Source organism: Chiloscyllium plagiosum, chromosome 2 (assembly GCF_004010195.1).
Source record: "Chiloscyllium plagiosum isolate BGI_BamShark_2017 chromosome 2, ASM401019v2, whole genome shotgun sequence".
In the NCBI taxonomy this organism is placed as follows: domain Eukaryota; kingdom Metazoa; phylum Chordata; class Chondrichthyes; order Orectolobiformes; family Hemiscylliidae; genus Chiloscyllium; species Chiloscyllium plagiosum.
In genome coordinates, this window is record NC_057711.1 from 146571612 (window position 1) to 146587047 (window position 15436).

The 15436-nt window shown below is 38.7% G+C and overlaps 1 protein-coding gene across 1 annotated transcript in view; it reads right to left on the minus strand.

Annotated features, from left to right (window-relative positions):
- Positions 1-15436, minus strand: part of LOC122565174 — a 99977-nt gene that overhangs the window by 2601 nt on the left and 81940 nt on the right. Inside the window, exons 16-18 of the mRNA XM_043720881.1 lie at positions 12647-12742; positions 5333-5508; positions 365-455 (exon numbers count right to left, since the gene is read on the minus strand). Of these exons, the coding sequence (XP_043576816.1) occupies positions 365-455; positions 5333-5508; positions 12647-12742 (363 nt within the window). The remainder of the gene's footprint in view (positions 1-364; positions 456-5332; positions 5509-12646; positions 12743-15436) is intronic.

A 15436-nucleotide genomic window follows, 5' to 3' on the forward strand; every position in this document is an offset into this window, starting at 1 on the left:
GAGGGATATGCTAGTGAACTGTTCTGAAATGCTCAATTAACTTGGCTACCGAAAGAATTTCTGACAAATCTCGCTTGCAATTACAATCCTATAAAATCAATTTTGTGATTTAGTGTCTCTCCAGCTATTTGATTTCCTTGGTGAAATATGTAATCCCTTCACTATGAGGAATCAGGATTTATGCTAACATTTAAATGTGCACCTAAAGTGTATTGCAGAGTGTGCTTCCTGACCAGAAGTAATCAATTTGTGCATATTTAAATGTCTGCCAGTTCACCAGATGAACTGAAAGTGAAATACTGCAGCTGCTCACAAAGCATAAATTTACCAGCAAATAAAAACAAAAAGGTAAAAGAACATTTACCTGAAGGCACATAGAAGTAATCCCCCTCTTTGAGATGGTATGTTGTACGGTATATTGTAATCCCGAGATCTCCTTTCAGGATATGAAATACCTGTGCATCAAAAACAAGCTAGGTTTTACATAAAAAAGCCACATGCAGGATTCTTCTAATGTTAAAAAGAATGTGACGAAGTTAAATGGCAATTTCTTCGATATAAAAGACAATAAGTGGTTTTAGAAAGATTGTGGGCATTTCCTAAGGGTATTGGACATGGTGAATACTGGGCAATCAATTTTTTTCTCCTGGGAGAGACTAAAACTAAGGAACAGGTTTTAAAAGTAAGCTCTCTCCTTACTAAATCAGAGATTAACACCGTACGCCATAGGAGCAGAAATAGGTTATTCAGCCCATTGAGTCGACTCTGCTATTTTCCCATTCCCTCACTGATCTGCCTGATTCAGCCTTGAATATACTTAATGATCCAGGATCAACAGTCCTCTACAATAAAGAATGCCACAGAATCACTACCTGCAGAAACAAATCTCCTCCTAATCTCTGTTTTAAATGTGCTAATTCTTATTTTGAGATTAAGCCATCTGGTTCTAAACATTCCCACAAGGGGGAACAACCTTTCGTAACTACCCTGTCAAGTACTACATTTGATCCAGCAAAAACAGAATGGATTTCACTGTTTATTAAAGTTTGATACTACAAAAAATTGGAAAGCAATATATAGTTAAACTCTAGTTAAACAGTTGGGAACTGTAAAATGGCTCAAATGTCATTAATATCACATCCAGAGAGGAAAATTGAGAAGTTCAAAACTAAATAGGGAGAGATGGAAGGAGGAGTGGGAGAAAAGTGCAGAGAGAAGGGAGGGAGACGGAGAGAGAATATTGAGTACTCTTAAGTTCTTGGCTTGCTGTGTGGAAATACTTCAATGCGTTTGAATCCTCGTTGTTTACTGATAATGTTGTTGCACGCCAGGGCATCCCCATAACTTGGCACTAGATTTAATTTATCACAGGCTAGTGAAAAAGCCTGGGCAGTTTGCTTCAAGGTTAGCAGACAGCGCTCTTGCTCAGCCACTGGCCACAAATTCCAGACAAACACAAAGATGGTCAGATAGTGAGCAGGATTTACTGTAAGATGTGTGTCATAGTATCAATCAATAATATTTGTGATAATGAATACCAAATGTTTCATAGATGTATTTTTTTAAAAAAGTGAGTCTTTTTTTCGCACTTCAACTCATAATATGAAAACGACAAAGAGACCACTGTGCTCATTATCCATACTAGCTCTTCGGTAAAGCTAGCAATTAATCTCCCTGATTCCTGAAGAAGGGCTTATGCCCGAAACGTCGATTCTCCTGTTCCCTAGATGCTGCCTGACCTGCTGCGCTTTTCCAGCAACACATTTTCAGCTAGCAATTAATCTCCCTCCCTTATTCTTTCCTTCTAGCTATTTTTTCCCCTTTGTGCATTCATCCAATTTTGAATAAAAATATGGAATTTAGTTCCATAATCCCTTCAGACCACACATTCCAGATCAAATGAAGTCCTCATATTACCTTTAGTTCTTTTTCCAAGGATTGCACCGTACCCTCCTCTTATTGACCTTTCTGGCATCAGAAATATTTCCTATTTATTTGATGTTACTCATGATTCTGAACACCTGTATCAAGTCCATTCTGAATACTCGCTAATCAAAGCAAAGAAACCACAGCTTCTCCAAACTTTTCACACAACTAAGGTCCCTCAGTCCTGGAACCATTCTATTAAATCGCCTCTACACAATTTAAGGCTTTTGCATTGCTCCTTAGGTGTAGTGCTTAGAAATGCAAACAATGATCTTGACATTGATCAGATGTTTTTTCCAAGCGTGGAGGGTGGGAAGGAGTTGCAGTTTTAACTGCGCAGCATCCATCCCAGTAGGTCTCACATTCGGAATCCATTGAATTTTTCTCCCTAACCATTAAGTTTTAAAACCTTTCCACAAAAGGAGAAATCTACAAGTGGAAGACTTTGAAGGAGGCTTTGAATGAAAAATGAGAAAAATTGAAAATAATTGGTCGACATATCATAGAATCCCTAAAGTGTGTAAAAATGCCATTTGGCCCAATAAGTCGCCAATGACACTCCGAAGAGTAACCCACCCAGACCCATTCCCCTACCTATTACTTTACTTTTACCTGTAACTAATGCACCTAACCCACACATCACTGAACACTATGGGCAATTTAGCACGGTCAATTCACTAAACCTGCACATCTTTGGATTGTGGGAGGAAACTTGAGCCCCTGGAGGAAACCCAAGCAGACACAGGGAGAATGTGCAAATTCCACACAGTCACCTTGAGGCTGGAGTCGAACCAAGGTACCTGACGCTGAGAGGCTTTAGAACATACCTGAAGATTATGAAAGATATGACAAGAAGATCTTAAATCAGCAGGCTGGCAAGTGAAAGATGAGACTTTGAAACAGATATTTTGGGAAACTATCAGGCAGTGGAGACAAGGGGAGCTGTACATGGGCTTTATGCACAAGAGGACACAGATTACTTTAAATATTTATGAAATACAAAAAGAGCTCAAGCTAGTCAAATAATGGCAAAATTAACAGAAATATAGTATTTGCATTTAAAATAAAACACCCCAAAAGGTTTCTCTGAAGAATGAATCAGGAGTCTGGGTAATCCAAGATGGAGGACGGGAAAAATTTCTAGCTGTAAAAAGCTGCTCCTTTTTGAGACGTTTTAGATATTGGAGGTGATTTCCTCTAATTCCAGGAGCAGCAATTACTGTATTATATGCAGTTGCAATTGTTTCGGAACTTTGGAAAAAAAAATCAAAACAACAGCATTCTTAAAAGGGAGAAAGTCAAACAAAGGCAGCTAGCACATGGATTGTAAGGGAGAGAAAGAAAGAAACCTACACAACAAACTGACACAGCAGTAAATCTGCACAGTTACTGCCTTTGCTGTTTGAATTCACGCATTATTGGATATCAGGTGTGTCTAGCAAAATTTAAACAGCGAAATTCACAATTGATCTTGGAGGAACCTGTTTGGGAGAGGTCACAGCAGAGAAACAGATAAGTAAATAGTGTGAAGTATAGCTTTGCTGTACATCTACAATAGTAGTGGAATGGGTTCTTTCTTGATTATATGTTTTTACTGGGATCTGTCACTTGATTAAATTTTCAAAATATAAGCTATAAGTATTAAGTTAACCTGGAGCAGTGTTTTGTAGAGCAATATGATAGTGCTATTTTCTGTGTCTGGATAGTGAGGAAAGAGATCAATCTGAGACTGGTACAGCTAAGAAAATAAGTAAGTGAAACAGTCAGGGCAAGTTGGAACAAAGCAGAGAATAAGGCAGGACTGATAAATTAAAATGCATTTATATCAATGCAAGAGGCCGGACAGGAAAGGCAGATGAACTCTGATTGATGAAAGGCATGGTTAGGAATATGGGACTGGGATATCATAGCAATTACAGAAACGTGGCTCAGAGATGGACAGGACTGGCAGCTTAATGTTCCAGAATACAAATGCTACAGGAAGGATAGTAAGGGAGGCAAGAGAGGAGGGGGAATAACATTTTTAATAAGGGATAGCATTACAGCTGTACTTAGGGAGGATATTCCTGGAAATATGTCCAGGGAAGTTATTTGGGTGGAACTGAGAAGTAAGAAAGGGATGATCATCTTATTGGGACTGTATTATAGATTCCCCCCTAATCGTCAACAGAAAATTGAGAAACAAATTTGTAAGAAGATTTCAGTTATCTGTAAGAATAATAGGGTGGTAATGGTAGGGGATTTTAACTGGGACTGCCATAGTGTTAAGGGCTTAGATGGAGAGGAATTTGTTAAGAATGTACAAGAAAATTTTCTGAGTGAATATGTGGATGTACCCACTAGAGAAATGGCCAAATGTGACATACTCTTGGGAAATAAAGCAGGGCAGGTGATTGAGGTGTCAGTGGGGGAGCATCTTAGGGTCAGTGACCATAATTGTATTAGTTTTAAAATAGTGATAGAAAAGGATAGACCGGATTGAAGTTCTAAATTGGAGAAAGGCTACTTTTGATGGTATTAAGCAAGAACTTTCAGCACCTGACTGGGGGCAGATGTTCGCAGATAAAATGATGGCTGGAAAATGGGAAGCCTGTTAGGGTGAAAGGAAAGGCTGGTAGGTGTAGGGAATGTTGGATGACTAGAGAAATTGAGATTGTGGTTAAGAAAAAGAAGGAAGCTTATGTCAGGTACAGACAGGAGAGTTTGAGTGAATCCTTAGAAGAGTATAAAGGTAGTAGGAGTATACTTAAGAGGGAGAATCAGGAGGACAAAAAGGGGACGAGACAGCTTTGGAAAATAGGGTTAAGGAGAATCCAAAGGATTTTTACAAATACATTAAGGACAAAAGGGTAACAACAGAGCGAATAGGGCCTCACAACGCTCAGTAAGGCAGCCTTTGAGTGGAGTTGCAGAAGATGGAGGAGATACTAAATGAGTATTTTGCATTAGGGTTTACTGTGGAGAGGGATATGGAAGGTATTGAATGTGGGGAAATAGATGGTGACACCTTGAACAATGTCCACACTACAGAGGAGGAAGAAGTGGATGTCTCAAAATGCATAAAGTTGGATAAATCCCCATGACCTGAGCAGGTGTACCCTCAAACTCTGTGGGAAGCTAAGGAAGTGATTGCTGGGCACGTAAGGGGCAAGTTATTCATTTAATTATTCAGCTAATTCATTTATTAGAGTGCATGGAATGAGCTGCCAGAGGAAGTGAAGGAGGCTCATACAATTGCAACATTTAAAAGGCATCTGGGTGGGTATATGAATGGGAAGGGTTTAGAGGAATATGGACCAAGCGCTGGCAAATGGGATTAGATTGGGTCGGCGTGGACAAGTTGGACCGAAGAGTCTGTTTCTGTGCTGTACATCTCTATGACTAATATATGGGAAAACATACTTACCATAGTATCTTTATAAACCATTTGACAACCCTTTTCTTTGTATGGTCCCAACACCAGTTTGCCGCAAGAAAACGTCTGTGAATTTAAGCTTTTGCAGATGGCAATGGACTTATTATCTTCATACTCTGTCTTTAAGGGATAGAAGAAATCACACATATCTGAAGTCCTAACACAGTCTGAAAGTGAAAAATCAAGGATTAAAAAGATGTACACTGCAAAGTAAACTGAATTAAAAATCATCAACAGAAAGTTCAAAAAACACTGACCCACTACTTTTGCTCAAATGCATTAGCAACTCATTAGTTGAAATATTAACTGCCTGCTTCATACTTGCACTTCTTGTATGATTTCTCTCAGCCACACTATAACTGATAAAAGCCCAAAGTCAAATAAAACGTCCAAAGTAAATCTAATTGACCAAACAAGTGTATATATACTTAAAATTCTGTTATTTATATTGTGTTCTTTTAGAACTGAAAATTACACATTTACTGTGTCTTACTTAAAAAGTCAACTTTTAACCTTGCAATGTACATTACTGCTGTAATGTTTAAGACTGTAAATTTTAAATAGTTGACCTCACTTGAAGAAAGCCTTGGTTGGGGGGGGGTCAACATTGTGGAAGCTTAATAGTGGTTGGTAAAGGAAGTAGCTCAAGTCAGATTCTATAAAAAATTCCTGGGAACGAGGATTCTTCCAAACAACTGGCTGAGAGATGCACATATTCAAAATCAGAAAAGAGATCAGCTAGCCAACTGTACATATTAGTTGAAATCAAAAGAAACAAAATATTGAAGGATACAATTAGTAACAGCAACAACCAATCCAGGAAAAATATATTTTTAAGTGTGGCATAATTGGAGCTTCATGATGTTTTTGTAACATATATAAAATAAATCTGTCGCTAAGGTGAAGGCCTATAATTGTGAAGGTGATGTGGCAAAAAAAAAAGAGGATTTGCTAGAATGGCAATGAGTGTGTAAATTTATAGCTATTCCCAGATTGACAAATTTCAGTTAATGATTTGAACTGGCTATGTGGGAAACATCAAGGTTTGCTGACAAACATGAAAAAGGAAGCTTAGCAAACAATGACATCAGAACATAGGAAAAAGCATCATGCGCAGCCTTTTAGCCCCTCAAGCCCGTCATACCATTCAATTTGATCATGACTGATCTGTGCGAGGCACCAACTCTTTTTAATGCCAGCACCTCATAAGCCTTAACTCCTGTTACTTCAAAAAGAAAATCTAATTCCTCTTTAAATGTTTTCAGTGATCTAGCCTGCAGAATTCTCTGGCGTAAAAAATTCAACAATCATTACCCTCTGCAAGAAGAAATTCCCATGCATCTCGGTTTTAAACTTGTATTCCCTAATTCTGTAATGGAGTCACCTATTTTGAGATTCTCCCACGAGTGTACAATATTCTCAATATTTATCCAGTCACACTCCCAAAGAATCATGCATGTTTCAATACATTCATCCTGCAAAATGATAAAGGCCCAACCTGTTTTGCCAGTCTGATAAATCAATTCCTTCATCCCAGGAAATAGCTTGAAAAATCTCTTTGGAACCGCCTCCTATATCAATACATCTTTTCTTAGGTGCAGGTATCAAAACTGTACACAGTACTGCAAGTACAGCCTCACCACTATCAGCTTGTACAGGTGCACCAAGATTTCCTCATTTTTAAACTTCCCACTTGCCTGGATGAGTGCAGTTCCACCACACAAGGAGCTTGACACCATGCAGAACAAAGCAGCTGATTTACTGGCAGCATATCCACTCCGTGCACACCATTAAATGCTCAGTAGCAGAAATGTGTGTTATCTGCAAGGTGCAGTGCAGAAATTCACCGAAGATGCTTAGATGGTACTTTCCAAACCCACGAACACCTCCATAAAAAGGATAAGAGCAGCAGATACATAGGGACACCACCATCTGCGAGTTCCTCTCCAAGTCACTTATCATCCTGACTAAGGAATGTTTCACCACTCCTTCAGTATTGCTAGATCAAAATCCTGAAATGGCTCTCTAGCAGCATTGCAGGTTTACCTTCAGGAAATGGGCTGCAGTGGTTCAAGACAGCAGCTCACCACCACCTTCTCCCGAGCAACTGAGGCCAGATGCTTAGTGGCATTATCACTAGCCTAGTAACCCAGAGATAAGAGTGTGTTGCTAGAAAAGCACAGCAGATTATGCAGCATCCGAGGAGCAGGAAAATCGACGTTTCGGGCCCCAGCCCCAGATGCTGCCTGACCTGCTATGCTTTTCCAGCAACACTCTCTCAACTCTGATCTCCAGCATCTGCAGACCTCACTGCCTCCTAGTTAATATTAACCCAGAGACTTAGGCCACAGTCTGAGGACCTGGGTTTGAATCCTGCCATGGCTGAACAAGCCAGTCAGCTGGACGGCTGGCTTGTGATGCAAACTGATGCCGCAACACAGCTGAGGTTACTATGAAAGGACTCTCCTTCTCAGCCTCTCCCCTTGCCTGAGACATGGTGACTCTCAGGTTAAACCACCACCACGCTGACTCTCTCTTACGAAACAGCATCCCTATGGTCCGGATTTTTAAAAAATACTGTCGGAGCTAGCGATGCCCTCGTCTCACAAACAAATAAAAACATCTCCAACCTTTGGCAATAAAGGCCAAAATTCAATTCACTTTAATTACCTACAGCGCCCTCATGCAAACATTCTTGTGGTTCATGCACAAGAACAGCCAGATCATTCTGTTCTGCACTTTTTGGAGTTTCTTCGTTTAAATATAGGCTACCTTTTCTGTCTGCCTACTTAAGTGCAAAGCCTCATACTTTACTACATTAAACCCCATTTGCCAACATTATTAAAGGATTGGACACTCTGGAAGCAGGAAACATGTTTCCGCTGATGGGCGGGTCGCGAACCAGAGGACACAGCTTAAAAATAAGGGGTAGGCCATTTAAACCATTCCCTCTTGGAAATTTCTCATATCTTCATCACCACATGCTCTCTCAGCTATTTTTGCATCACCAGCAAATGTGGGTACCTTACACTCTGGCCCCTTTTCAGAGTCATTAATATAGATAGTAAAAATTGAGGCCTGTTCCTCGTGGCACTCAACTAGTTATAATTTCCAACCCAAACGTCATTAATCCCGGCTCTGTCTTGTGTGTGTTATCCAAACTTAAATCCATTCCAATAAATTATCACCATTACAGTCAGTTCCTAGCTTGTTTTAATGTAGCCCCTTATTAAATGCCTTTTGGAAATCAAAATAAAACTACATCTATAGGCTCTCTTTAATCAAAACTGCACGTTATATTCCCAAATAATTCTAGCAAACTTGTTAACATAATTTCCCTTTCACAAAGCCACACCAACTCTCTTTTGATTATGTTAAGCTTTTTCTAAATGTCTAGCCATTTCTCCCTTAATAAAGGAGAGGAGGAAAACAAGCCTACAGCTTCTTCCTTTTGGTCGTTCTCCCTTTTGAAAAGGCCTGACACCAATGGTCTTCCAATCCACTGGAACCCTCCTGAATAGACAATAGGTGCAGGAGTAGGCCATTCTGCCCTACAAGCCTGCACCACCATTCAGTATGATCATGGCTGATCATCCTTAATCAGTATCCTGTTCCTGCCTTATCTCCATAACCCTTGAATCTACTATCCTTGAGAGCTCTATCCAACTCTTTCTTAAACGAATCCAGAGACTGGGCATCCACTGCCCTCTGGGTCAGAGCATTCCACACAACCATTGGGTGAAGAAGTTTCTCCTCATCTTTACCCCTTATTTTTAAGCTGTGTCCTCTGGTTCGGGACTCGCCCATCAGCGGAAACATGTTTCCTGCTTCCAGAGTGTCCAATCCTTTAATAATCTTATACGTCTCAATCAGATAGCCCCCTCAGTCTTCTAAATTCAAGGGTATATAAGCCCAGTTGCTCCAATCTTTCAACAGAAGATAGTCCTGCCATTCCAGGGATTGACCTCGTGAACTTACGCTGCACTCTCTCAATAGCCAGAATGTCTTTCCTCAAATTTGGAGACCAGAACTCCACATAATATTCCAGATGCGGTCTCACCAGGGCCCTGTACAGCTGCAGAAGAACCTTTTTGCTTCTATACTCAATCCCTCTGGTTTTGAAGGCCAGCATGGTATTAGCTTTCTTCACTACCTGCTGTACCTGCATGCTTGTCTTCATTGACTGGTGTACAAAAACACCCAGATCTCTTTGTAATGCCCCTTTATCTAACTTGACTCCATTTAGGTAGCAATCTGCCTTCCTGTTCTTGCCACCAAAGTGCATAACCATACATTTATCCACATTAAACTGCATCTAACATGCATCTGTCCACTCACCTAACCTGTCCAGGTCACCCTGTAATCTCCTAACATTCTCCTCACATTTCACCCTGCCACCCATCTTTGTATCATCAGCAAATTTGCTAATGTTACCATGAACACCATCTTCTATATCATTAATATATATTGTAAAAAGCTGCGGTCCCAGCACTGATCCCTGCGGTACCTCTGCCATTCCGAAAGGGAGCCATTTATCACTACTCTTTGTTTCCTGTCAGCCAATCAATTTTCAATCCAAGTCAGTACTTTGCCCCCAATACCATGTGCCCTAATTTTGCTCACTAACCTCCTATGTGGGACTTTATCAAAGGCTTTCCGAAAGTCCAGGTACACTACATCCACTGGATCTCCCTTGTCTATCTTCAGAGTTACATCCTCAAAAAATTCCAGAAGATTAGTCAAGCAGGATTTCCCCTTCATAAATCCATGCTGACACTGACCTATCCTGTTACTGCTATCCAGAGGGTTCTGGAATATTTCGACTATTTTTATCTTCAACTCACCTGTGGGACGTGGACATTGCTGGCTGGTCAGCATTTATTCACATCCCTAATTATATCTGTTTTCACTCCCTTTAAAACATTGAGTATACTAACCCTCTGACAGGTCCAGGCAACCTGTCTGCTTTCAGTTTGTCAAATACCTCGTCCCTTGTGAGACATTGTTCAAAGACATACCCTCCTATTAACACCTTTCTTATTTGTTATCTCTGCACTGTTTAGTGTCCTCCACTGTGAAGAACAATATACAAGTATTGATTTAAATTATCCCTGTTTGTTATGATCAATTCCCCAATGATATCCTTTAAAAGTTCCACACTTACTTTTGTCATTCCCTTTCTACAACCCCACAGAAGCTCGATGGTTTGTTTGTATTTCCATCCAAATTGTTTTTATAAGCCACTTTTACTAATTTTTTAAGTCAACAGCTGCTGGTTCCTAAAGAGAAAATTCCCTATCCTCTGGCCTACCACTATTTTTCCACCACGTTGTATGCTTTTGTTTTTGATTGGAAGCACTCCTTGACCACTTCCATTAAACACAGATGATTCATGCTTCTTTCTGACAAGAACAATGTTTTACTAAAAGTTTTGAAACATCTGCTTCAATGTGTGCTCCTGTTCATATACAGGCCTCCTCCTTAGTCTACTTTCCAAGCCCGCTATAGACAATTCTTTGTACCCTAGCAATTGCCTTTATTAAAGTTGTTGATGCTAACTTGAGACCTAAGTTTCTCTACCTAAAAGTAAACTTTAAATTCATTCTTCAAGTGGCCATCAATTCTCTCAGAGGATCTCTAACTATAAAATCTTGTCCTAATCCCTATCTCATTGCATGTTACTAGATTTAAAATAGCCTGTTGCTGGGTAAGTTGTGCGATGTTATGATCTAACAAACACTCCCTGACGTACTTTACAAATCTAACTTCCATGTAACTGATGCTCACCCGAGTTGCCCAGTCAAAATACACAGACTTGAATCACCCAAAACATTTGCTGTGGCCCTTTTACATGCCTTATTACTTCCTGATTTACACTTGGTCCAACAGTGAGGTAACATTTGGGGACCTATAGCTGACTCCCATCTTGACTTCTTTCCCTTGCTATGACTTATTTCCAGATCACAACCTATTGTACTTATATCATTGCTCATCACTGCACAATATTTTCCTTTATTATCAATGCTACTCCATCACCTTTTTCTTTTTTTGCTTATTTTACCCAGAACATTGGATCCCTTGAATATTGAATCCCTAGTCCTGGTCACCCTTCAACCTTGCGTCTGCAGTAACAATCAAGTCAAATTTTGTTATTTCTGTTTGTAAAACAAAGCACTGAAGATCTGAAACAAACAAAAGCAGAAGTTGCTAGAGAAACTCAGCAGAACAGGCAGCATTTGTGCAGAGAAAATATATAACATTTCAAGGTCAGTGACCATTCTTTCGAACAGTTCTGAAGATAGATCACTGGAGTCAAACATGTTAAGTCTTGTTTTCTTCCACAAATACTGTTGAGTTTCTCCTGCTATTTCTGTCCATCTTTATTTCTATTTGTGCAGTCCATTCATCCATCTTTTTACAAATGCTGTGTGCGTGCAGTTAAAGAACCTTATGACTTTTTATCATTATCACTTATTCTGGTTCAAATTATTGGTGCACTTTACTACCCCTTTGTGAGACCCTTTGGTTATCATTTGCCCTGCATCTCTGCTTGATAGCTTTTTTTTTAAAACTTGCTTTCAATTGAACCCTCATTCCCAATAATTAGTTTAAAGATCTAGCCCTGGTGATACAATTTGTCTGGATACACATTCCAGCATGTTTGTAATTAAGCCATCCTAAATTTCTCATATTGGTCTGCTCTCTTATTCTGCTTCAGCGATGCTGATTTGCTGTATATTCCCATTCTGCTTCACAGTGACATTGACTGGCTGCACGTACATCCCAGTATCAGTGACAATAAAGGCAAGAGTACTCAAAATAGGAAAATGACAAATGTAGTTTAATTGAGTTATTTTTCCAAATGTATGGAGTATAGCTGGAAAGAAAAATTGGAAATATAACCTAGAAATAACAGGTCCGAGAAAAGCACATTAAGATCGACTGCATGACTGCAACCAGTTAATAAAGCAGAGTCAATCATAAGACTTAAAAGGTAATATATTGACAAAAAACAAAACATGAGGAGTTAGAACAAATTTTTTTTGAAGTGCTCTGGTATGGAATAATTCATGACACCAGGTCAAATGGCTTCCTTTGTCCTCTAATTTTAATCCAGATTACTTTTGGTTAGACTTGTATGAAGTTAATCTTGAAGAAGGTGAAAACACAAAAATTGAGTTGCTGATCTAGAACAAGCCCTATGTATTTATGGACAAATGAAGAACAGAAAACCCGTGAGCCCAGTGATCACCTATTATTTCAATTATGTGCTGTTCATTTTTGTGCAATGGCAAGGACACAAACCTACAAATACTTCACTGCTTTCTTTAATGTTCCAAACACAGGTAGGTTTCAAACTTTCTTGCATTGCTCTTTCAAATGGCCTCTTCTCACGGTTGTCTGTTCAAATAATAAAACAGACTGAAATTACCAGAAAGTAGTTTAACTTACTTTAATCATCATAACATACTTTTAATATGTTTGATACAGAATTAAAACAGTTAACTTATATTGATTAAATGCCAGGATAAATCCACCACTAAAATTGTGGCATTATTCACTAAATTAAGATCTAATGTATGTGCCACAGGTCAGCTGGGTGAGGCAACAGATCCCTGTGGCCATTTTATGGTGCTGGCTTTTTCTCCTTTGAATACTTGTCAAAAAGCAAATACTAAAAGAATACTCATTCAGGAGATTCAATCAAGTTAGCTAATATGTGATCTGTATATTCTAATGAAAAATAGAGTTTTGTTAATTACAGAGTCAGGAGGAGGAATCTGGATTATTGCTATTTGAAGGATAAAGATTAATATAAAATGTCTTAAATCAACAACCAGTTTCTATATTCTAAATTCTGCACAATTTAATGACTTCTAAAATTCAAAACAAATTCCAAACGAATTGAGTTGTCAGCAAAAATTTGGCTATAACAATGCAAGGTCTGCACACACCCGAGATAACAAGGAAAAAAAGTACAAAACAGGCATGCAAACAAACTGAGGAAATTAAACTGAAAAAAATGTTCAATATGGTAATCATGGCTGAATATTAATATTAGACCTCTTGCACTATACAGAACAAATATAAACATTGCATTCTCCGTTCAACATAAGATATATCCTCCAACTCTATAAAATACATAAAACCTACCCAATCTTGTTTCAATTCAATTTTGTCAAGATGGCTTTTTTGAAAATGAATTTCCTCCCCTCAAAATAAAAGGTTGTACGTTGAAGACCTTCACTCAGAACAAGGCCTTATCACTTGGTAAGTTAGCTTAGAACCCAACCCGCATCCACTTACTCATGCACACAAAAGTTATATTCAACAAAAGTGTCTGTGCTGACTTGAGGGAAGGTAAGATTTGAGATCTTAAGATTTGAGATCTAAAGATTATTTGTAGGGATTAAAATTACAGGACATGATATTAAAACCCAAAGTGGAAACAAATCCTAAAGTCAGATCAGGACTAATATTCTAAATGGATAAAACCTGTTTTTCTGCAACTGTCCCTTGCTTATGTCTTTGCTTTAGCAAAAGGTTTGAGGCTGATCCAGATGTTAAATTGCCATGTTTAAAAAAAAAACAAATGAATTCCTTGGCTTTTGTAGATTACTGAAACAAACTGTGTTTATTTTTGTACGAAGAGGTCTGATTTTATTCAATCACATGCTTCTTCAGATTGAGCTAGCCCCTCTGAAAAACTATGTAAGGTCTAATAGCTAAACTGACAACTTTTATGTAGCACATCACTGGCAAGACGTTTTAATACTGGGGTATGAATATCTATCATCAACTGGCATTATCGCTCAAAAAAACATAATTAATTTAAAATAACAATAAAATCATCTGTAAATAAAGAAGTTTGAACTTTAAAAGTTTACACAATTATAACAAAGGTAACTGATGATTGAGGGGATTTTAGTAATCAGTAAAGAATTGTTAAAGAGGAAAAGAACAGAATATCAAAATAAACAAGAAAGAAATTAAAAACAAAATTTAGAGACTGTAAACAAATGAAAATGGATTAGCAAAAGTAAAAGACAAAAATAGAAATTGCTGGAAAAGCTCAGCAGGTCTGGCAGCAACTGTTGAGAGAAATCAGTGTTAACATTTCAGGTCGAGTCACCCTTCCTCAGAACTGATGAGTAAAAATAGGAGAAGTAAAACATGGGCTCCTTATCAGCCAAGACAAAAATATATCATGAGGAATAAGGAAAACTGCAAATTTGTTAACTAAGTATTTTGTATTTGTCTCCACCATACAAGGCACAATGTGCATATATAAAGTAATTAATATTTGTAAACGGGAAGTACAAGCGACATTGATAGAACTAAAATCTGAGACAGGCGGTTCAAGGTCGAAGCAGCCCAGGTTACAAACAGGTTCTGCCTTGGAGTCCATCTGCAAGTTGACTCGTATGCAAGTTGGAACATAATGTAAGACAGCATAAAATAGTGATTAGTAGGCACAGGAAACGTTTGTATGTCTGATCTTTAAAATTCCACACCTGCATCAAACTATATTCATTAGAGCAGGTATTCATAAATAGGGCCTCCTGTACATCATGAATGGAGAAAAGCCATAAACACTGGAGGCTCAAAGAAACCTGGTGCCCAGGTGCACTGGATACCAAACTTTCATGGACATGTGCAGAAAATAATCATTATGTCCAATGGATTGTACCATTTATATCTAGAGGATTAGAATATAAAGGGTAGAAGTAACAATATTGCAACACAAAGACATGACTTCAACACGTGAAAGTATTTTATGCACCACAATATGAGGACAGATGTACAGCAAAGCTTTTATTAACTGGCACCTATGGGACCAGGAGTATGCCAGATTATCAAATTTTCCAGGTAATCAAAAGGTATGCATAACCGCAGTAAACCTTGGAGGAGAAAGTGAGGTCAGCAGATGCTGGAGATCAGAGCTGAAAATGTGTTGCTGGAACAGCGCAGCAGGTCAGGCAGCATCCAGGGAACAGGAGAATCGACGTTTCGGGCATAAGCCCTTCCTCAGGAAGCTGCCTGACCTGCTGCGCTTTTCCAGCAACACATTTTCAGCTCTGATCTCCAGCATCT